This window comes from Lepidochelys kempii, chromosome 4 (assembly GCF_965140265.1).
Source record: "Lepidochelys kempii isolate rLepKem1 chromosome 4, rLepKem1.hap2, whole genome shotgun sequence".
Classification (NCBI taxonomy): Eukaryota; Metazoa; Chordata; order Testudines; family Cheloniidae; genus Lepidochelys; species Lepidochelys kempii.
This window is the reverse complement of record NC_133259.1, coordinates 96,610,104-96,634,678: the sequence shown is the minus strand read 5'-3', so window position 1 is coordinate 96,634,678 and position 24,575 is coordinate 96,610,104. Positions and strand designations below refer to the sequence as shown.

The 24,575-nt window shown below is 39.6% G+C and overlaps 1 protein-coding gene across 5 annotated transcripts in view; it reads left to right on the top strand.

Moving 5' to 3' along the window:
* Positions 1–24,575, top strand: part of UBE2K (ubiquitin conjugating enzyme E2 K) — a 58,426-nt gene that overhangs the window by 19,813 nt on the left and 14,038 nt on the right. For 2 of the 5 annotated variants that reach the window (XM_073342249.1, XM_073342247.1), the window contains exons 2-4: positions 7,739–7,832; positions 17,098–17,156; positions 20,252–20,334. The exons of 1 other annotated variant lie outside the window; for it this stretch is intronic. In XM_073342249.1, coding sequence (XP_073198350.1) covers positions 7,739–7,832; positions 17,098–17,156; positions 20,252–20,334 — 236 coding nt within the window. Of the gene's footprint in view, positions 1–4,659; positions 5,201–7,738; positions 7,833–17,097; positions 17,157–20,251; positions 20,335–24,575 lie in introns of those variants that run through there. 2 more of the 5 variants (XM_073342250.1, XM_073342248.1) reach the window with 2 other exon arrangements.

Below are 24,575 nucleotides of genomic sequence, written 5' to 3'. Positions count from 1 at the left end.
AGACTAACCAATTTATTTGAGCATGAGCTTTCGTGAGCTACAGCTCACTTCATCGAGTGCATCCGATGATGCTGTAGCTCACGAAAGCTCATGCTCAAATAAATTGGTTAGTCTCTAAGGTGCCACAAGTACTCCTTTTCTCTCTAGAGGGTTCCATTGAGCCAGGTAGAAGGGAGATAAGAAACTAGAGTCTCATCTTGCATGCAAGGAGGGTACGGGAGCCAAAAGGGTAGTCTGGTTAGCTGGGCTATTTGACGAACACCACAACAGCTGAGGCCCAGAAAGATGAGCTGGTAAAACTGCTATAAACTCCTTCCTTACCTGACACACATGTGAGGCAAAAATGGATCTTAGCTGGGCTGCCTGGACAATGTCATGGAAACTGAAGCCTGGGGAAGGGACCCAGATTGCCTGGATAATATAATGAAAAAAAACTCCTTACATAATCATTGACAAGTTTTAAATCAATGAGTGTTTTCAGCTTTGAGCCATGTGGTTGGGAGGAGGTGGTCAGGAGGTTGAGAATGAAGGTTATTTTAATGGCAGCAGAAGAAACTTAATGGGACATTACAAAATTGTCAACCTAAATTACATCTATATGCAGCCACCGCAGTAATTAAATTGCTTTTGCATATTGACATTACACTTCATGTTGGCTGTTGGGTCCTCACTAGCAGTGCTTGCCTTGATGCAGAGAGCTGTGCAATCTGGGTGCTATCCCACTGTGCAACTTGCCACCAACTAGCGCAGGGTGTTTTGGGAAAGTTTTGCAATGTCTCGTGGGGGCAACTGAGTCACGCAGGGATGACTGGGAACATGATTTCAACATCCCATAATTTCATCTGCATTCCATAATGTTTTGTGCCTCTTTTCAAAATCCCTGCAAACCTGCTGGGACGCATGGCTAGAAAGGGTTAAACATCCTGCAAAATAAATAACTCACAGAAGATGTGTGGGGAAATAATGTTTGTGGTTTTTTTGTATTTACATATGTATGAGAAGGGTGGACAATGTAATCAACCGTCCCTGTCTATGCTGTATTCTGATAATTCAGAGGTCTAAAGAACGTCCTATAATGTAAATGAATTGTAAACGTGGGATATCTCAGTATTCATCTCTTTGAAATGTAGTGTGAATGGTTGAGGAACAAGCAAATGGCCTTATGTTAATTCATATGGCTAAGTACCGGTGATGGACCTCCTTCAAAGTCATACTAATTAATTACCTTTTGTTCCCTGAGGAATTCCAACTTGTCAAAAGACATGAAATTGTATAAAAGATCCTTGGGTCATGAGTCTGTCATCTCAGATCTGCTTAAGCTTCATCAGGGGAAGCTTTGAGTGACAAGACCAAAGTCCCAGTTATGTTGGTACGCCCTGAATATGAGTTTTGGACATTGGACTTTGACCTAACAACTGAATTCTAAAGAAAAGGAGTACTTGTGGCACCTTAGAGACTAACCAATTTATTTGAGCATAAGCTTTCATGAGCTACAGCTCACTTCATCGGATGCTGTAGCTCACGAAAGCTTATGCTCAAATAAATTGGTTAGTCTCTCAGGTGCCACAAGTACTCCTTTTCTTTTTGCGAATACAGACTAACGTGGCTGCTACTCTGAAACCTGAATTTTAAAGGAACTCTTTGCAACTACAAAGCTCACCATCTCTGCTGTGAATCTGAACCTCAATGAGTTGAACTCATGTCTGTATGTATATTGATCTTTTAACCATACTCCCTCTCTTTTGTTTTTTAATAAATTTTAGTTTAGTTAATAAGAATTGGCTGTAGCATGTATTTGAGTAAGATCTGAAACATTCATTAACTTGGGAGGTAATGTGTCCGCTCCTTTGGGATTGGTAGAACCTTTTCTTTTATATGATGAAATAAAATTTACAGAAATTTTCATCATATTTGATGTTGGTACCTGGATGGAGGCCTGAGGCTGGATCACTTTAAGGGAAACGTGTTGTTTGCACTTCGGAGTAACAAGTGTGGTAATAAAGCTGTTGTATGCTGGCTTGGTAAATCTAGGTATTGGAATATCCACCAGCTTTATGGTGATTGCCCTGTTCTTTGTAGTTCACCCTAATTGAGTGATCATAGCTGGCTCCCCACTAGGATCCGGGTCACACCTGCACATCTGCCATTTTTGTGAGAAACATGGATCCTGCACAGCTCTGTGCTATTGTGATGAGTGCTGTGAGCCTGGGATGTCTGATTCTGCAGTATTTGTGGAGCCACTGGGAACATGACAATTCCTTGGAGGCCAGATTGCTGTGGGACATAGAAAGAAACAGTTCAAAGTTGTTGGTGGCATTCACAGAACAGCTGCAGATAGTGGAGTGCCGATTCGCAGCCCGAGAAACAAGCACTTACTGGTGGGATTGCATCATTATGTAGGTTTGGGATGATGAGCTGTGGCTGTAAAACTTTTGGACACGCAAGGCCACAGTCCTGGATCTGTGTGCGGAGCTCACCCCAGCTCCAGTGCAGCGACACCAAAATGAGATCTGCAGTGACAGTGAAGAAGCCGGGTGGTGGTTGCTTTGTGGAATCTTGCAACCCCCAATTGCTACTGGTCAGTCAGGAATCCATTTGGAGTGGGGGAAATGTACCACGGGGGTTGCTGTGATGCAAGGGTGTAGGGTCATTTATATCACTCTTGGCAAACAGTATTTATTTAAAAATAAATGGAGGATCATTTCTAGCTCAGCCCACACCATGCTACTTATCTGCATACTGTCATCTTCCAGTAATAAACTTGTAGTATGTTATACAGAGGCATGGCTGATGTGTAGGTTTTTTCCAGTCAACTTTAATGTCCAAAATGGGGTATGTATAAATGCAGATTCTCATTGTAATTAAAAATTTTATAAACTTTTGTAATACAAATTTTTGTAAATACAGTACAACCCAGGTATAATATCACCACTGGTTCTGCTGGTGGGCTTGGCAGAATTGCTCAGTTACACTTCATGAGCTAAACATTTGTATTCTTGCTAATGCTGATCACCAGGCACACCACATTGGGCTTGCTCTGACATTTAACACTAGATATTTCTGATATTATTAGAGCTTGGAAAATGTACTGTTAAAAATTACTTATATAGGCCACCTTACAAACAAAGTAGAAACACTACAACTGCCTCAAAGCTGCTGATCCATTAGTTTCCCCTATGTTTTAGTAGCTATTTGTAATTATTAATTTTGTCAACAATTTCATGGTAAATCTATGCTTTTAGACTTTGAGTTATACATTTGGTCTGAAGAAAACTTGCTAGCAAAATTTCTTGACGTAGGGCTTTAAGTGTGTGTATATATAGTTTTCATTTAGCACTTCAAAAAAATGGTGTGTGTGTGTCTGTCTCTGAGGAGGGAGGAAAGAGAAATGTTTAGGGGAGCAATATATTATTGAACATAATCCCATTTTATTAGTATGTTCTTGTGTTGGTGGCAAGTGTTGCAGAACTTGCATTTCCTGGCTTTTTTCCCTTTCATCGTCTGTCAATAATTTGGCATAAGGTTAATACATCTTTTTAAAGATACTAACTTTGTTTCTGCTCTGGAGTTAACCCAAAATGTTTTCTTGTTGTTGGTTTTTTTTTTTTCATCAACTCTAACCACAACAAGGACCGATTGTTTAAATTGTTAAGTTTAGGTTTTGTTTAGTTCAGATTAGTGCCATAGAATATCTGCAGAAGTAGTTTTGGGGAACTATAATATTGTAGGGATACAAGTATTGTCAGAATTGTTACAGTGCTTATACTGAACTCTTAAGAGGTTTCTCGATACTATAGCAGATCAATAATTTAAGTCTGGAAAAAATGTACTGTATTCTGAGTTTCTCAAATATAGATTGATATAATTTTATATGGCCTTCTAATCAAGATGTATCTATAATTAATTGTATGTCAAAACACAAATATGTCTTTATTTTTTGTAAAATTACATTTGTGTTAGATTCACACCCTGCTGACAAATTATGGTTGCAAAGCAGGGATGATATAAAATCTTGCTGTATTTCTGTGGGCAATTCAGATCATGTCTAGATCCTATTAATGAATTCTGATCAGTTAACACAGCCTGGGTCTGTTTCTTATTTCATAGAATCATAGGGTTGGAGGGAACCTCAGGAGGTCATCTAGTCCAACCCCCTGCTCAAAGCAGGACCAATCCCCAATTTTTGCCCCAAATCCCTAAATGGCCCCCTCAAGGATTGAACTCGCATGTAAATGTGGGATATAATTCAGCATTACCTTTTTAAAGAAGTTACTAATTTTTAGTGTGGACTAATACTATATTCAAAGGAGAGTAAAAATATTTTGGAAGCAAGAAAAGGAAATATTCTTTCATAGCATTTTGTCCATTCCCATTTGAGAAGCATTGAGACTTCCTATTTTGATTAGAGCTGAACCTAGTGTGCTGATGTGACTAACTCTTTCTAGAGTTTTGCAAGACATGTTTGTGTAGCAGCATCACACATTAATGTGAGCACAGCTCTGGGATGAAATCTGCCATAATTAATTGACTGCGCAAAGGCCCTGAAAAAATTGTGTGGAGATGGTCTCTAACAAATAGAAGAATAAAATTTTTTGAGACTTTCCATAGGGATCCTTTAAAGTGATGGCTGTATATGGAAGTGGTCCTTAGAAATCCATTGTATTGGTTAAATGGTGGTGGTAAACTAGCAGTTGGATCACAAAAACATTGTTACAGTGATCCTAACGCACTGATTCATTAAGGATGGCTCTTTTAAAATATCTAATTAGAATCCCAGGGTTTCCTACCAAAGATTTTTAGCGGTGATTGGGGCATAGAAAGTCATCAAATGGTCTCTGAGCTTCAAAATGTGGACATTTAAAATAGCACATTCTGAAACAGTCCATTTCCTTTTGTTTCACAATATTAACCATAGTGTTCAATGTGATTATACAAATAGTCTCTGTCAAAGATAAATGAACTGGAAAATATTAAATACAAATTGTCAGCAAAAGAAACAGATGAATATTAATCTAGAACTAAGCAGTTTTTGTCTGGAAATTTACCTTAGGGAAGACGGTGGCCCCTTAGGCTGTCAAGAGACAGGGAAGGAGGTAAATGGAGGCAGTAATCATCCTTGCTAAGGGCAGTCTGTGTCTTCAGACCCATTGAGAACAAATGAGAGATGGCAGCTATTTTGAGAAGGCCAACTTTACTAAAGGTAGCCTGAGTCAAATCTTTTCAGAATCATACGAGGTGGCAGCCATTTTAAAAGAGGGTGATTCAAGTTTCTTGAAACCACTATTCTTCAGTCTCTGCTGAAGGAGAAATTTTCATTTATGAAGATTAATGGAAAATATTAAACTTAAATTCCTAAAAATTTATTTTAATAAGCGATCAGATCTGTTCAACAGTTACCTCATTGCCATTTTTGTGTAAATAATACCCGAGCTGAGATGATTTTGGATGATAAAAGATCTGACAGAGTGCTAAATTTTTATAGCATCCGTTTAAAATTAATTGTAACTTGTAAACAATTAACAGATTTACTTGTAAAGTCTCAAAATTCATTAACTACTTAAATACTCAAAGTAGTTATTTTGTGAAAGATGTATTGTATTCTTCCATACAGAAGTGATTTAATTCCTTCTTTTGAAGTGAAAACTCAGCCTCTGCTATGGCGCTGTAGCTGGTGTCACCATCATACCTGTTCTAAGTTCTAAATGGGAATATTTGTAAATAGAAGAGAGGCATAAAATCTGTTTCATTTCTTAGTTTGGAAACTGAATGTTGGCTCAAAAAATGTATATTTTAATATCCGTGATCCTAATGTTTGTCTTTTGTGATAACCTTTGAATTCCACATCTGATCAACTCAAAATCAGGAAATGTTCTAGGCATCAGTGGGCAGAATAGTATTAATCTTGGAGAAATTTGGAAAATGGGAAGGGGGAAATGGACCCATGGAGCCCCTTGCATCTGGTTAGCAGACCCAGTAGTTCCTGTAGCTCTGTAATTATCTGTAGATCAGAGAATGGGCAGCTGTTAATACTTTACAGCATAATTTTGTCTGTCCTCCCAATATAGTTTAAAATGTTGTCATCTGGAATGACTTGTCTCCCAAACAAAAAGAAGAAATAAGAATGGTGAAAGGAAAGGGGGTGGGATTTTCACAGAGATCCTGAAATGGGGAAAAGGGTGGGGTAGGGGTTTCAAGAGTCTCTGAAAGAGACGGGAATGGGAGAGTGGCACACAGACAGCTTATGGGGAGAAATGGAGTGATTCAGGGAGTCCATGGTGTATGCAAAGAGCTCAGACGATAGAAGCAACAAAGTGTGTGGCCCTCTAGTATTTCACCTGTAAATAATCTAGGTGTATATCTTTCCATGGGTAGTTTTGTTTTGTTAAAAAAAAATTTTTTTGGAACACATGTAGACATTTTATTCCTGCTTCTTTCTGAGATGAAAGACAAATTTGAATGGAACGTATAATTTTGGTTAAACTCTTTTAATAAATGGTTCTATGAAACATACATCATACAGTATCTAAGTATGCCATTATGAGAAACTGGAAATTAACCTACAGAGCTCCAACAAAATGTGTCTTAGGAACTGTGTAGTCAGGGAGGAGGTGACAAATAGCCAGTAGCTCCTGCACCTAAATGTTGTCTGAGAGCAGGGATTCTCGCAACAAATTTTTTGGTGGCCTCAAAGTGCGGCGACCAACTCTTGCTGGTGGCCAATATGACAATTTTTCTAAAAAACTTAACTAGCTTTAGGAAAAACAAGTAAATATACACATATACCGATCCAAATCATTGTAATTTATTTATGTAAGGTTTTGTTGCAGACTCAATAACAACAACGTACGGTTGTCTCTATTCTTTATTGATTTATTGACTATTCTAAACAGAATAGAAGCACAAATAATGTGTTTTGCGTGTTCTTGTCTTTTTTGTTGTTCTTTTTGCTTTTTTGGTTTGTTTTTTAATAGAATTGCTAGTTAGTTAGTCCTCTTCTGTGAAAAGTGATATTTGTATGTTGTTATCACTTTTCACAGCAGCAGACTGGTTAGCTAGCTGGGAGGCAGTGAAAAGTGATATTAACAAACATACAAATACTGTACTTTGCAGACCCAGGGAAGGGACAAATGCTTGCCCTCCCCCCCTCCCCAGTCCCCACTCAGGTGGTTGTGGCTGCAAGAAAAACCTCTGGTGGCCATATTTGAGAAACGCTGAAGTCTGTGGAAAAAGTGCTTTTAAACAAGATTTCCTTTAATGTTAATATTTAGGATATTGTATTGTTTTAAAAAATAGGTCAGTACACTGTTTGAGACTTCTTGCTGTATTCCAGTGAAGGTGGTGATTGCTTTAAACAGAACAATACACTTCCAAGTGATATATTAAACATAATCAAGTTAAAATTTCGGACTGAGTTTTTTTTCTTGTCTTGTTTAAAGTATTCAGACTAAATAGCTATTTAGGGAGTCACTTTAAATCTAGTCAATTAAAAATTAAAAGTAGTTTCAGATACTCCACATTCTCCTGAATACCCTTGTCTATGTTAGTGGCTCTATAAATACTACTTTGGAGAACAGTAATGCTGCATAAGGTTATATTTTAAATTAAATTAACTGCAACATAGCTATCTGAAATGGGTTATTTTTAGAAATCTGTTCTAAAAATTGAATACTTTATTTTTTGGGAAGGTGTGTATCAAACATAACTTACTCATAACTGTTTTTCTCTGTTTATTTTTAAGACGAGCAAAAATCAAATTAAAGTAGATCTTGTAGATGAGAATTTTACAGAATTAAGAGGAGAAATAGCAGGACCTCCGGACACACCATATGAAGGCAAGTAATGCTTTTGTGTATGAAATTATTGTGCACTTCAAATTATGTGTCTTGGGTTGCTTTGTTTAGAAGGTTAATTTACAAAATAAAAAGGAAAAAGAGCTCTGTATTTTGAAATGAGCCATGTGGTTTTAAATTAAATATTTAAATTTAAACTTTGGAAAATATATCCGCTACATTTACATATAATCACATGAAAAAGTATTTAGTCTGTAGCATAACAGACTTTACCATGCAACTTGCAAGGACTAAGTTGCAGTCTGGGCTGTGCAACAGAATTGTAAAAGGTATAGTAAGAAGGATGTTTAGTTCCCTGATGCAAGATATAGTTATCATGCTTAGTGGGGATGTGTAAGTTTGTAACTGTCTCTGGGATCTGGAAGCAAATGTGTACTCTGGAGAAACCTAGAGTGCAGAATAGAGTAATTGTCCAACATGGGTTACGAAGAGCTGTTGGAGAGAATGTGGTTTTTTTAAAATGTTTTTTATATTTTTTTCAACTTGTAAGGAGAGGCACCTCTCCCTTAGAGGAAATTTGGAGGTCTACCTGTTTCCGTAGATTCCTCTATTTAATTTTCCATTGGGGGAGCCTCAGTACTAGACTGGGTGTTTACAATTATCCTGAAAACCATATGGCCTATTTTCTAGTTTCTCTGTGGTCTGAATCACAACCAAGAATATAGTTTATCATACCAGAAAAACAAAGAGATTTTGTTCCAGGTATAACTGACAGTGCATTTCACCTAGCAATCCCAAATTGCTCAATTATCTTTACATTTGTAACATTACGTGTGTGTATAATACTGGTGGAGCTGGCAGTGACTCCTAAAGTTAGGTGTCAACTATCAGGGGGTAGCCATGTTAGTCTGTATCCACAAAAACATGCATCTGAAGAAGTGGTTTTTTACCCACGAAAGCTTATGCCCAAATAAATCTGTTAGTCTTTAAGGTGCCACCGGACTCCTTGTTGTTTTTCTTAAAGTTAGGGTTGCTTGACATTTGCCAAAAGACCCCGTTTTCAGTAGCTTTGCTGAACTTTAACTGTATGTGCCAAAATTTTCTATGCCGATTGTCTGTCTCAGACTAAATTCTGGAAAAGTTTCAGCAAAAGCAGTTCAGCTGTTTTCAAAAAAGCAAGGTTATGGGAAAGTAAGCCCTTTTGCCAATGTTGAAAACTTGTTACAAATCTTCATTGAGAAGTTCTGGTACCTCCAAGATTTGGAGCAGGGACTTGAAATTTGATAGGGGTGTCATTCTGGAGTCAGACATATGCTTTTTATCATCCCTGTGAAAATCTTCCCAAATTTATTGAATTTATAAGTCTCTGAAAATTGCTGTTCATGCATGCTCAGTAGAGGTTTGTTAGAGGCTAGCAGCAAAAATCTGAGAATATTCTATCTCCAAGTATGCTTTAACCCAATATTTAGGAGGTCTTTCCCTGTGCTTGCTTCTCCTTTCCCTGTGCTGCTTTGGCACCAGACGGTAACTGGTAAGTCCCAACATTCGTCTGCTCCCAAGCAAATAGCTGTGAAGCCCACTGGTGAAATGTCTCATCCCCTCTGCAGTGGTTGGTCCACAGAGGATAATAGCCTGTTTTTGCTACCAGTTACGCTGTTAACTGAAGCTGTGCTATGGATCTAAAGGTTCTAGGGCTGTCAGTGACTCACATGGAGGTCAATATAATTTCACTTAATGGAATTTTTTTTTGAAAAACTTAAGGTTTTTGTGATATTAAAAGAATGTTAAGTTGCAAAGTCAAGCACTCAAAATTTAGGAAATGGCAGAATTAAGTTTGCTTGTACAGCCACATAATTTATCCTCCTTGTGTGTATGCATTGTGATAGTGTTTAATAACATAATATACTTTTTTCCCCTAAAGGATCCTACCATATCAGTATACAGAATGGATAGTGCTCAGGAAATTCATCAGGGTTGTTTTGTGACTGAGGCTGTGGCCTGTAGGCCCCATTTGTTCTAGAATTCAGAAGTTTTGTAGCCACTGAGGTAAAAGACTGCAGGAAGAGAAAGAAAGGATATCTCCTAGTTAAAACAGCTGAATACCAACCTGGAGAATTGGATTCTTTGCCACAGAGTTCCTATATGATGCTGGGCAAGCCACTTAAACCAAACTTTTCACAGTTGACTACTAGTTGTGTGTCCATTACTTTCTGGATGCCCAAATTGATACTTTGGGCCTGATTTGTAGAAGGGCAAAGCACTTGCAGCTGAAACCAAAGTCAGCAGTATCTGTGCTTTGACTGTATAAACATGTAAAAATGCTGAGTACTCTGAAAAATAGGGCTGTTGGTGTCTGAAACTGGGCATCCAAAATTACAGGTTTCATATGATGATTTTGGGCTTAATCTCTGTGTTTCAGTTCTCAGTCTGTAAAATGGTGATAATGCTCCCCTATCTCAACTGGGTATTGGGAAGACAAACTTATTAGTGCTTGTGAAACATATGGATACCAGGATGAGAGCACTATAGAAACACCAGGAGGAAGTCAGTAATTCTGTATTTAGTGCAAGGTTTGGATGATGTGAGGTGTATAAGGCATGGACACATTGATGAGTTTAAAAAATATTGAATAGCTATTTGTTCAGTGAGCACCATCTTTTTCTGATCACTGAATGAGGCAGGAATTCTGTCAGTGGAAAAAAATAGCACGATCATGTAGTTGGATTGTATTATAGTGTGTATTTATAAAGCGGTCAAATTAAGATTACATGGGCAACCTTAATTCTGGCATTTCCTAACTTTTGAATGCTTGAGTTTTCAACCTGAATGTTCTTTTAACATAGTTTTATGCATTTATTAAGATTATGTATATAGACATATAGATCTATAGATAAATATAGACAAAACAGTAACACTGCACAACTGTTCAGGGTAAACAATGAAGAATATCCAGTTGTAGTTGCAGGGGAATATCAGCCTGTGGTCAACATAAAGGAACAACAGGTACAGAGATGCAAGAGTAATTTGGCAAGCATTTCCGCCCTCCCCCCTGACTTATTTTAGTATTTTAGCCAATGTGACTTTGGTTTGTACTTCATCTTATTGCTCTTTATATAGTGTCACCTGTTGCCTTTTCCAGTCTGCCTTATAAACATAGCGTACATGCTATTTTGAGTTCAAACTCGCCTGTTTCTGAAACTTTTTTTTTAAAATTCACAAAAAATAAAGAAAAATATGCCTTAAGTTCAATTTAAACCTCTGCGGGCTTGACTGCTAAGCCTATTCCTTAGATCCTCTCTTCCCACTTCTACTCCCCTATAGTCAGGTGGGATAATGACTCAGCAGAACCCTTTTAAATCTTTATCAGGAAGATCTACATCCACTAACAGATTGGGGTGTTTCAGACAAACTTCCATCCAGCACCATTGTGCTAAGTGCTTTACAAAAACATAAAACCTTTGTCCTTTCTCCAGAGAGTTATCAGTCAAGACAGACCATGCTCGCTTTCTTATTCCTGTTTTCAGTTTTTAAATACTTTGTTTCCTTGCCATAACCTAATTTGCCATCTCCATTACTTTTGCTCTTTAGTTTGTAACAATGTTACTTTTTGTGTGCTAGTTTGTAAGCCCTTCCCCAGTGTTTACATATTTCACACCCTTTCCCATTTTCAACATTTGTCTTACTTTCTGTATTAGTTTTTAAAAATAAATGTACTAATTATGCCAGTAAAGTGTTAGGAATAGTGTGGTACCATCTCTGTTCTGTGGAGGAAGGCATTGCTGAGTTATGCCTAAAATCCTGACTGTGTTGTCTTCTGTTTTTGTTTGAATTATAGCTGGTGACTTAAATATAGATTTTTTTTTTTAATTAGATTCAGATGGGTGAAAAAAAATCAGTTGAAATCTTAGGCCTCTTCTGTTGGTGTGAGTAACAAATATAAACATAAATTCCTTAATGATGACAATACTAGAAATATGGGCTTTTATTCCAATTTTTCTATTACATATAAAGTAACTCCAGTTAGTGAACGTATATGTTCGCTTCAGAGCGTTTCTATAGTTGGAAAGGCACTTTGCAGAAAGTGCCAAAAAAATGACAGTAACTTCTTTGAGAATGGAAATATATTACACTGAATAATGTAAGAAACAGGCAGACAGACTCTGTAATTTCTCCTTATTAGTAATGTAGTTTTTCCCACAAAGTGTGAAAAGCAGACCCCTGTCCCTATATAGAAACAAGTCTCTGCTTGTGTAGATAATTTGCAGGACCGGGGCCTGAACTCTCATTGGGAAGGAGTTATAGCTAGAATATATAAAATCTTACAAAGTAAACTGGTAAGGATAAATGGGAGGAAAAGCTTTTGACTTCCAAATAGAAGAACAAGAATGGAATGAGAGAATAATGTATACAAGGAACAGTGCTGTGGCCTGCAACTTGATGGAAACTCAATATAAATTGTTATATAGATTCTATTAATCTCTTGCAGTGCTATGATCCATGAAATTACTGCCAGGCAAGCAGTGCAGGAGAAATTGCAAATAAAAAGAGAATGTAGATAGGTTGGTATTGCCTGAAAATACAGAAATATTGGTAGAGGATTATAAATGTTGCTAACAATATCTTTGGAATAAGAAATACTTTACTCCCCCAAAGGAGGTATTATTAGGAATAGGTAGTATAATACTGAAATAATAAATGCTTGTAGAAATGTTTCTAGCAAGAAACCGTATTATAGCAAGGGTTTGGATGTTTAAGGCCTGGTCTACACTACAAAGATAGGTCAACATAAGCTGCCTCGTGTTGACCTAGTTATGCATGTGTCTATACTGAAATGTGTTTCCCACTGATATAAGTGCCCCATTATGCCAACATACTAACACCACCTCCCCAAGCAGTGTACAACCATGGTCGACGTATGGAGGTCAATGTAATGCGAGTGTCAACCATAACAGTTTTTTTCAGCAACTGTTTCTCAATAAGTGACACTGACCTCTAGTCACAATTGCGAGCTCCACTGCTCAGGTGTCTCATAGATCGGTAGTCCCCTCCTTTAAAACATCTGCAAATTTTTGAAATGCCTTTTCCTGAATGCCCAGCTGAGCTACCACACCTAACAGCAATCCATTGTTGCGTGCAAAAGTCCAGCTGATTATGTGGCTACATAATTCAAATGTGCTCCTGCCTGGAGTAGACAGGAGAAATAGTATCTCCTGGGCCTGTGGAAGAAGAGGCTGTGCAACTTTTAACCAGCTGTTAAGACATAGACAAGCAGATTGCTTGTGGGATGCAGGAGAAGGCATACAACAGGAACCAGCAGCGGTGCACAGGAAAACCAAGGAACTGCAGCAGGCATACCAGAAGGCCAGGGAGGCCAACAATCGATTGGGTGCAGAGCCACAGACATGATGCTTTTAAAAATAGTTGCATGTCATACTTGGCAGAGACCCCACACACCTCCATGGATACCTCTGAGGAGCCTGAGTCACAGGCCCTGCCATGATCTGCAAGGAGAAGGAAGTGGACAAGGAAGAGGAGGAGAAATATGGGGGACAGGCTGCTGGGGGATCCGGCTGTGCAGCGAGCCAGGACTTGTGTTGGACTCTACCACAGTCCTGCCAATTGAGCATGGGCAAGCTTGCTGCAGGGGAAGGAACCTCAGGTAAGTATGTAAATAAATTTTCCATTACAGGGATGGTGCGACTCAAATTAGTGGGACATAAATTTTGAGCTTTCATTAATTTATTTGCACTAGAACAGGCAGTGCTACAACCGAGAGAGAGAGTTGCTATCTGCTTTTCATTTCCCTGTAGAGTTTGGGAGCCATGTGGAGCAAAGCAAATGCAGACCCTTGACGTCCAAGTTCAATAGTCTCGGGCTCGACTGCCATTGCAGTCAATGGAGAGCTACAGCATAGTGCCTTCCTACATGTCCCCTCAGCATTCCTCAGGGCCAGCAAGCCTACCCCTACCATTCCACACTGAGGGAAAGCTTGGACAACCATAGCTTCACATACACTGACCTGCAAGAGCCACAGCTGATTTATGTGTAGCTACAGTTGACATCAGTGTTTCTGCCTTTGGTTAATTTATTAAGGTTCTTAATTTTTTAAAGTTACAATGTATTTCATTTTAAATTCTTCATGAAAATAGTCAGTAAAACTATTTTGTTTTGAAAGTAATTCATCTGTTAGTTTACAAAACATGCAAATAGTGGTCTTGTACACTCGCTACCCATCGTATCACTGCCAAACAGTACTGCAAATGTAAATGTACAGCACCCCCCCCCCCCAATAGTAATAGGTGCACTGTCATTAAGGCTACAATTTAGTCATAGGTATTTTTAGTAAAAGTCATTGACTGGTCATGGGCAATAAACAAAAATTCATGGCCTGTGGCTTGTCCATGACTTATACTATAAATACCCCTGACTAAATTTTGAGGGATGGCCTAGGGGGTAGGCCGCTGCTCGGGGTGGGGTGGGGAGGAAACAGCTGCTCCAGGACTGCTGCCAGGGGCCACTGAGCAGTGGCTGCTCCGGCCACCCCTGAGGCTGCCTGTGGAGGGGCAGGACTGGGACCACTGCTGGTGGCCACCCCTGGGACTGCTGCTCAGGCAGTCCCTGGGGCCAGCCACACTGGCTGCTGCTTGGGCGGTCCCCGGGGCCAGATGCCCAAGTGGTTTCTGTGGCCGGGTGCCTGAGCAGTGGCTGATCTGGCTGTCCCTGGGGCCACCTGAGCAGCTGGCCCTGGGGTCAGCCACACTAGTTGCTGCAGAGGTCACAGAAAGTTACGGAATCTGTGACCTTCGTGATAGACACAGAGCCTTAACTGTCCTTGATATATGCACAGATGTGCAGTAAGCCCCACACTATTCCTAACAGGCCCACAAACTGCCTCCCCAGGTTGAACACAGTATCACAGTACATTGTCACTTGCTGTTAAAGTGCTCGTTCAAGCCTTCCCTAAGGTTTATAGCTACTTGTTGAGCTCATCTACAGCCCTTGGGTCTGACTGTTCAAACTCCGCAGACAGTTGCTCCACATCTTCCCTCCACCCCTACTGCATGTTTTCCCTATTTCCTACAAATATTATGTAGGACACAAAAGAGAGTTATTACCAGTGGGGTATTTTTCTCACTGAGTCCGATCTGGTGAGTAAACCATGTCAGTGCCCTTTCACTCTACCAATAGCACATTCAGCTGTCATTCTGCACCTGCTGAGCATGAGTGGAATCTTTCCTTGCTGCTGTTGATGTGACCGATGTATGGCTTCATGAACCAGGGGAGCAATGGGTAGTCTGGATACCCCAGCTCACTGTTGGCATTTCAACATTGTCACGGACAATCCAGCAGTCAGGAAAGTAAGTCCTTACTTGTAGCTTTCTGAATAGTATATGTTCTTAAAGATGAGAGCGGCATGCACCTTCTCTGACCAGCTAATACTGATGTCAGTGAAGCGTCCCCTGTGGTCCCCCAACACTTGCATAACTCTGAAAAAGTAGGCCTTTTTGTTGATGTACTGTCTGGCAAGGTGGTCTGGAGTCAAAATGGGAATGTCCGTGTGGCCTATTGCTCCACTGCAGTTTGGGAACCCCAGAGCTGCAACTCCATACACTATGTCTTGCACGTTGCCAACAGTCACAGTCCTGTGTAGCAGGAGACAATTAATGGCCCTACACATTTCCATGACAACAGTCTCCACTATGGCTTTTCCAACTCCAAAATGACTTCCCACTGACTGGTAGCAATCTGGCACGCCAGGTTTCCGAAGTGTGATCACCACTCGCTTCTCCACTCTCAGTGCAGCTCTATTTGGTGTCCCTGCGCTTGATGTCTGGGACAGTTTGGCACACAGATCCAGCCACTGCTAATCATCCACAGTCTGTGTTATGATGTGACCCCCAAGTCACTATTTGTTTCTTGGGGACCAGAAGGGGCACGCCACCATCTGCAGCTTCTTCAACATGAAGAATGCCAACAACCTTGAATTGGTTCTCGCTATGTCCCACAGCAACCTGACCGCCTGGAAATCGTCACGTTCTCCATGGGTTCTTCTTGTGGCTCCACAAATACTGGAGGATAGTGCATCCTGTGGTTGCCATGCTTGTGATGATAGTGCAGAGCTGTGTAGGTTCCTATGCTACTGTCAGAGATGGCAGACAGCGACAAGTCCTGCATCAGTTCATGAAAATTTGAAATTAGGCACAAAAACTATGGCACAGAGATATTATGGGATGGAGAACATTGACTTACAGGAAGTTGAGCCATTGTTCCAGTCACTGCTGCGAGATTCGTTCCTGCCCCACCAGGCATTGCCACAACTACCCAAAAGTCAGTGTGCTGAACAGTGCAGGTTGCACACTGGGATACCTACCTATGGTGCACTGCATTGTATTGACACAAGCATTTCCTGTGAGCATGTGCTGCGTCGATGCAAGGTGATAAGTCTGCAAGCGCACAAGCGATATTCTAACTGTGGCAGCTGTATGTTGATGTAATTTGTCTCCTTGTAGTGTAGACATGGTCTTTGACTCCCCTTATTATATGTCCCAATCATGCAAACACATGTTATTAGCCCCGTTGAGTGCATTGGGATTACTCATGCATACGTATGTGCAGAATCGGAGCCATAGTAAGTGGTTAAGTAGTATTTAGCACTTGGTGAATTGAAGTGTTGGGAGTTATTCTTTTCAAAGCATACTGAAGAACTTGAAAGCAATGAGGACTCCTTTCTTAAGTTACACAGCAGAACATCCTCAAGCTCTAAATAATTTAAATTTTAAATTGAACTAATTTTGATGTAGTATTTTGAAGAGAGAACTTGAGGGTGTTAAGTGTCAGAGTGAAATGGATAATTCTTTAGTGTGTGTTTCAGACTAATACTGGGCATCATTACATGGGATACAATTTATTTTTATTTTAGTATCTGCTTTCTTAGGTATTCTAATTTTTTAAATTGAAGGTCTGTTTGACTAATGTGAAACAGGTGTTCTGACAAGGAAAAAATGGAAATTGAAGATTAATAACAAATTGAATATCTTGAAAATAGGTATTTGGTTTGTATAAAATGTGGGAATATGTCTTTAATAAGCTGAATTTATGTATGCGCATCAATGTGTGTATGTGTATTTAAAAGTTGGAAGATATTTCTCACTAAATTAGCTTTTTTTGGATATGATTAAATTACTTGACAGCATCCATGTAAGGGTAATCACATTGGAATTACATTTGTTTCACTTTCTTTTGAGATCATAGTACGTTAACACTCTTGAAATCAGTATAATCTTTCACTTGTGTTTGGTTTTTGCAGGAGGGAGATATCAACTAGAGATAAAAATTCCAGAAACATATCCCTTCAATCCTCCTAAGGTAAACATTTTTGTGGATGTCTTTCTTAATGTCATGTCATCTGTTGTATTTCTGTGTAGTGGACTTCCTCTTCAGTATTTCTTTATTTTTTCAGAGTCCTTGTTTTCTATTTTCTAACGCTTTCTGGATAGAGGCAGAAGTGGAGCAAACATGCAGCTCCTTCATCACTTCCTGTCAAGAGTCTCTGATAAACGAGCTTGTAGATTGCTCTTATTTGATTTGGAGAGGATTGTTCATATTCAAAACAAAGGGTTGAATCTTGTTTTTTAAGAAAAGCTATATTAGGCCCATATCATGTGCTCCTCGTAAAGAAGTAACACATTGCTTGAGCTCCATATGTTGTATTTGGGTTGAACATTCCAGGTCTATAGTAATAACTAAACTATAGATGGCTGTTTTGGTTCTGTTGTGACTTGAGTGATCATCACATGCAGGGCACTCTTACTACAGCTATTACAGTGGAATGGACAGGAATCACTTCACTTGCATTCTGTTGCCATTTGGGAAAATGATGATCATCAGACTTAGGTTTGGAGCTGTTTGCAAGGGAGGAATACTCCCCCACACACACACCAAAAAAAAAAAAAAAAGAAGGAAAGGAAAGAATAACAGAAGCCATCCTGACAATAGTTAAGAGATTCTCAGGTGAAAGATGGAAGTACAAATACCAACACATTGAGAGTGCACTCCTGTCTTCCAGCTGCCAGACGGTATGTGTGCTTCAAATTTATTGGACACCAAGTAGGTGGAAGAGGATTCAAAGCCCCCAAACAGGGCCCTTAGATAGTACCTTATAACAATGGTAGCTCTTTTCCTCTTATATGTTGGGGCTTTGAGTCTAGCATTCTCACCATGTTGTTGCCGTTGAACTGTAACGGTGTGGGCTGTTCCTGCAGCCCCTCGTGGCCTGGGGAAGCTGTGTGGCACCATGGCTCAGTTTCCCCTTTTAAATCTGCAACTGACTGCACTCTCCCCTTGAAGTAGGGCTGATCATCGTGCCCACATTCTCCATCATATGAAACATTAGCTTCTTCACCACCTACACCAGATTAGTCTTTAATAGTAGTCCAAATGACCACAAACTTAAAAAGGGAAAACAAAACTTTCTACCCAGCTATGATGCATATGGCTTACCACCTAGAGACTTCATTCCTCAGGGACTGCTGCAAGGTGATTGTCTGTATCTGCAGCCCCCCTCAGCGGAGCCACTTGCTAGCTTTTATAATCATTTACTCCTTCCCAGCTGGGTTTGATAATTGACCAGGACTGGCTTACCCTAAGCCTCTGGTCCTTAAAGGCACAGGCTACCATCTTATATTCATCTTGCTGGCAGGTTGTCTTGGTAGAACTCTAAAGTTTTTTCAGCCTTGAGAAGAAATGTCTCAAGGTTCATCCTTGTAGGACAGACTGTAATAGTGTGACCACTTCTCAGTGGACTGAACATATTATGGATCCATCTCCCTTTCAAATCATACTGCAATTGTTGATTGCCTGACATCCGCCTGGAAATTACACTCATTCCTTGCATGGGGAGAATTACTTGTATGACATGGGGAATATAGTGTGTGTGTGTGTGAGAGAGAGAGAGAGAAAGGACACATACAATTTGTTCTCTCCCATGCAAATTTTATTGCACTCTCCAATTCTGTCTCCTCTCCCTTTACATACACTCAATTCATTGTCCCCATTTAAATTTCCTGGATCCCTCCTGCCCAGACCTACTGTCTAGGCCCTGATTTCTTCCTCCCTCCCTATCTTTACAAACCTTAAAAACCCTGCTTCTTGGTGCTTTCTGCAGGTCTCATGCTTCTGCCAGCTCCTTCTCCCAACTCTGTACTCCTGTGTTCTAGCCAGGTCCCTGGAACCAGTGTCTCCTGACCCAGCCATCTGATTCCTTAAAACCCGCCCCCTCCCCAAACCTAGCTCCTTGTTTGGCTCCCTTTCTCAGTCCCTAAAGCACCTCTTTGGACTGGATCCTGGATCACTTCACTCTGGCCTGTATATGGAGGGTTTGATGACTTTCTTGGGTGGGTGGCTTCTAGCTCTGGTAGTGTGGATTTTTGGGTCTGGAGTGAGACTGGATGGAGGAGGAAGGGTCTTTTTATAAAATGGAAACTTCCACTGTTGGTAGCTCCTTCCTTCCACATGTGTTTTGGCTGGAGTTGAAACAAGGAGTGGATGCAGCAGCCCCAGGAGTTTGTGGACCACAGCGTAGTAACTGCTGCTTTGGGGCTTGTTAGCCTCTTTCTTCAACATCTGTAGAAGAGCTGCTTGGATCTCTCAGTGCACAGGTGCTCAGCCTTGTTGTTAATCCTAGGAATGTGGTTTTGTAGTTCCTTATTAGTTAAATATGTGCTCATAGTCCTTTTCTGCGGAGTTTGAAGGCAGACTGGTCTGAGTGGGGCTCTGTGTATAGACTACAGTTGCTAGTGCTTAGTCCTTTATGCTAGTGTTCACAACTCTCTCTCCTCTGAAGCTTCGATATCCAGAATGTACTTTCAGCCATTAATTTCTCATAGTAAATGAAGAATAATATTTAGCACTTACATGGGTCTTTATATCTTCAAAGTGATTTACAGACACAAGCTGTTAATAAATGGCTCCATTCTCAAACTCTTCCATATTTTCTGTTCTCTGAAGGCAGAGCTAATATGTTCTTGTCTAAAGTTTATACACTGACACACTGAGAATAGTGTAGAGAAGGCCTTAAAGCAGAGTTGCTTTGTGTGGTTGAGGAGAGAGTGAGCTGTTTGTATCCAAATGAAGTTGGGGAAAGGCCTCAGTGTAAAATTGGAAAGAGGGCCTTGTGTCCTAGCCCTGGGATCCTGTTCTCTGGACGGAACAAGATTCCTGACAAAAGATTCTCTACAGAAATTTACTATAGTGAAGCCTGGTGGCATATGCTATTTCATGTATATCTTGTGTTCTCCTGTGTCCCAGGGCTATCTTAAATTAGTACTTTTTCTTTCCAAGATTAATTCAAATAACTTACTGTATGTGGTAGTTCCAACTTTTTAAAAGGTATTTTGAATGTCTTGTCTTTTGTAGACTATTTAATAGCTATATTAAAAAAAAAATCTTATCTTATATTCTAGGTGCGGTTTATCACCAAAATATGGCATCCTAACATTAGCTCGGTCACTGGGGCCATTTGTTTGGATATCCTGAAAGATCAATGGTAAGATTCTCCATACAGTTCACAGATTTGAACACTAACACTAAAGTGCAGATCTAACTTGGAGAACAGGCAAAAGCACATACTGTAGAAACTACAGATGTCAAATGAAGAGCAGTATGGCTCCAGAGTTTCAAGCATATTCTTAAAGCTTATAAATACTTTCATATAGTATTTTGAGTTGCAGATAGTATCCTTATGAAGTAGGGTTTTTTGGAAAGTATTGAACGCGCACACAGTCCAAAAAAGAGAAACGAGGAGAAAAGCTCAGGTATTTTAAGGTACATAGGTAGAAGATGAATGTCTAATTTCATGTATAAATACTTGCTATTTTGTGGTGTTCGTAATCCCTTTATGCACAAATTCCCCACCAACCCCTTCAGTAACAAATATTACAGATTCTTCACTGTGGGTTCTCTTCTTGCTCTACCTGCCTCACCTGATGGCCAGCTTAGGTGCAAGCAGCACAGCAAATTAAAATACGTACCTTCATTCTGCTACTTTGCTAGCACTTGGCTTAGAGCAGGGAAAGGTACTATAGGGTGGATGGCGATATTTGGAGTGGAAACTTTAGGTTAGCAGCAGTAGGGTATGAAGTGGAAACATCAGAAATTGAAAAGTAGTGGGAAGCAATAAGAAAGCAGGAAGCAAAAGAAATGGACAGAAAAGAGAGAAAAGCATGGGGCAATATTGTGTATTGCATTAACACTGTCGATTATCCACTAGCCAATGCTTACTTGTAAGGCATTTGGAGAAATGTAAAAGTGGAATAGGACACTTGCCCTTTACTTCCCGGTCCACTCCTGACATTTTATTCATCGGTATACTTCTGAAAAAGTTCTAATTGCCAAAGCATGTGGAATGTATCTGCGAGTAATCCATGGTATAACTACTGAACTCTTCTAGGTTTTTTAAAAAGGTGCGTTTGTTACATTTTAACTTCTAAATTATTTTTGACTATCTTCTATTCAAGTTAATGTTCAATATTATACCTTGTACATATTAATTTATGAATAGCACATGTAACCCACTGGTCAGTGTATATTATGCATCCCCCCCACCCCCCTCTCTGATTCACAGATAATGAGTTTGTCAAGGTCATGTTTTCAGTCCCCACTTACATTATGGCTGCCATCTTGGCCAGGGATCAAACCACGGACCTCCATAGTGGAAAGCTTGAACTAAAGAATCTGGCTCTGTAGTTGAGGGATGTAATATTCTCATCCTTCGTGGATCAGGTGCAGAAAGAGAAACACATGAAGTGGGTTATCGTAACATTGAACAAGTTGTGGGGCAGTGTACTATGGTATCATTTAGTGTTTTACAGCTGTATTTTGATCTGCTGACATTAACAGACTTTTGTATTATTTGGGACCATTTTTTTCCACTTTTTCAGTCTCAAAGTTGATTCCTATTTCTGACAGAAAGTGATCTTTCACCCTGTACATAAGAACTTAAGAGCTGCCATACTGGGTCAGACCATGGCCCATCTTCCCCAATATCCTATCTCCGACTGTAGCCTATACTGGAGATTCTGGGGGAATGTTCAGAACAGGGCAATTATGAAGTGATCCACCCGTCTTTCTCTCCTGGCTTCTGGTAGTCAGAGGTTTAGGGTTGCCCAGAGCATGGGGTTTTGTCCCTGACTATTGTGGCTAATAGCCTTTGATGGACCTATCCTCCATAAACTTATCCTGTTCTTTTTTTAACCCAGTTATACTTTTGGCCATCACAATATCCCATGGCAATGAGTCCAACTGTTTAGGTGTGCACTGTGTGAAAAAGTATTTCCTTCTGTTGGTATTAAACCTGCTGCCTATTAATTTCACCAGATGACTCCTGGTGTCTAAGAGAGTATAAATACCACTTCTTTTATTCATTTTTTTCTACACCATTCATAGTTGTATAGATTTGTATCATATTTGTTTCAGTCATAAACTGAAGAGCCCTAACCTTTTTTAGTCTCTCCTCATGTGGAAGGCATTTCATACATCATTTTTGTTGCCCTTTTCTGAACCTTTCCTAATTCCACTATATCCTTTTTGACATGGTGCAACCAGAACTGGATATGATATTCAGGGTCTGGGTGCACCATAGATCTATATAGTGGCATTATGATATTTTGTCCTATTTTCTATCCCTTTCCTAATAGTTCTTAAGATACTGTTAGCCTTTTTGACTGCTGGTGCGCATTGAGTGGAAGTTTTCAGGGGACTATGCATAGTAACACTAAGATCTCTTTCTTGGTGTTAAAAACGAATTACTAATTACAATAATTTCAGTAGCCTTGTGGGGAAAGGAGATTATCAAAGATTTTTGAAAGTCCAGATAGATTGTCTTCTGGTTCTCCTTTATCCACTATTTTGCTGACATGCTCAAAATATCAAGGCCAGTATTTTAAAAAATAGGCATCCTAAATGTTAGTCTGTGTCTGAGTTTAAGCACCTAAATGTGTCACAATTTCGCAAAAGTGCTGAACAGCCAACAGCTCCCACTGAAAACTGAGATGCAGGAATTTTTTTTAACAGAAGTTGTGCTTATTTTTCCTGTCATGAAATAAATCTAGGAGTTTTGACATTTGTCTTTTGATAGTGCCTCATCTTCGTTTCTTGAAAGGTGTAGGCTTTTATAGGTATCTCCCCATACTTGGTATATGTTCTTCTTAATTAGTGTCTACCTTGGAAAAGGTTTGCCTTTATGACTAATGCACTGACACTGAACCTAGGTCTCCTGACTCCCAATTTCCAGTTCCGCCACCCACCCTCTGTGACCTAATCAGTGTTGGCAGCTCTTGTAATTTTACAACAAATCTTGCAATGTTTGGTGGTGGGTTTTTTTCTTGGTCCCAGCTTCGGGAGTCAAATGATTACATGAGAATTTCACCTTTCATTTAAGAATAAGATAAGTTTCTGTCCCTCATTGCTGCAGATAAAAGCTGAAAAATGTGAAACATAAAGGGTCAGAATTAGAAGGCAGATAAAGAACTAAACATTTATTATTTTTAAAACTTCATGGTTTTTTTGAGGCCTGACTTGTGATAGTTGAACACTTGACGTTGGCAATACTGGATGTTGGGCAAGTGACTTAATCTCTATGCCTCAGATCCCCATTTGTAAAATATTGGTAATATTTTTTTCTTCTGCTCTTAGTATGATGATTCTGTTTACATTGAAAGTCATTTAGGGCCTGGACAGCCTCTCGCTATATGATTTGTATGGTGCCCATCATAGTAGGGCACCAATTTCTATTGGGACATGTAGGTGCTACTGTAATTATATTGCTCTTAATAACTATCAGTGGTTGTTTGAATTAGAACAGTTGCGGAAGAATCTTCCAGAAAGTCTTTTTATTTTTATTTCTATTTTCCATTACTGCTGTTCAAAGATTTATGTTGTAGTGGCCACATAAGACTGAATGAAGAAAAGGAGTACTTGTGGCACCTTAGAGACTAAAAAAAATTATTTGAGCTCTAGGTGCCACAAGTACTCCTTTTTTTTTTTTTTTTGCAGATACAGACTATAACACGGCTGCTACTCTGAAATAAGACTGAATGTAGCTTCTTACTGAGTCCACTCATAGTATTTCAGTCAGAGGCAGTTGCTTGAGGGTGCTGGGAATGCTTTTTTGGTGCTTCTGGCTCCTTGGTGGCTGGAGGGAAAAGATTGGCTTATAGGTTACCTATGTGGTTATAGGTAGGCTCTGTTGGCGGGTGAACTCCACCCAGTCCTTTCTTTTTTTAAACAGCCTGGTGTAAGGTTAAAAAGGAATACAATCCACCTCATGAAAGTGGTTGCTGGACCAGTATGAATAGTGACACTGTTGTGTTTTAAAAAATTGTTTACTGCAGAATTTAACTTTATGGTGACATTTGCTAATTTAACTATACTTAGACTGAGAAATACCACAATACATTTACTTATGTGAGTGGGATGAAAGACTGTATTTTAAAAAGTGACAAACATGAAAAATTCTTGATAAATAACTCGATGTTTTAAATGGATTGCACTCAGTATTTAAGGTAGAATGGACAGCTACCAGGCTTGAATGTTTTATGCACTTGGTTCTGGGAGTTATAGTTTATAAGTTTTTCTTGTCAGATATTTGAAAAGAATTAGAAGATCTGTTTTTGAAGCATAACTTTAACTTGGAATGGTCTTACTAAATATTTCTATTGTTGCCATTATAATTAAAACTGGGGTCAAATTCTGACGGACATCTGTGACCTTGAGGTCTGTACGAGTTAC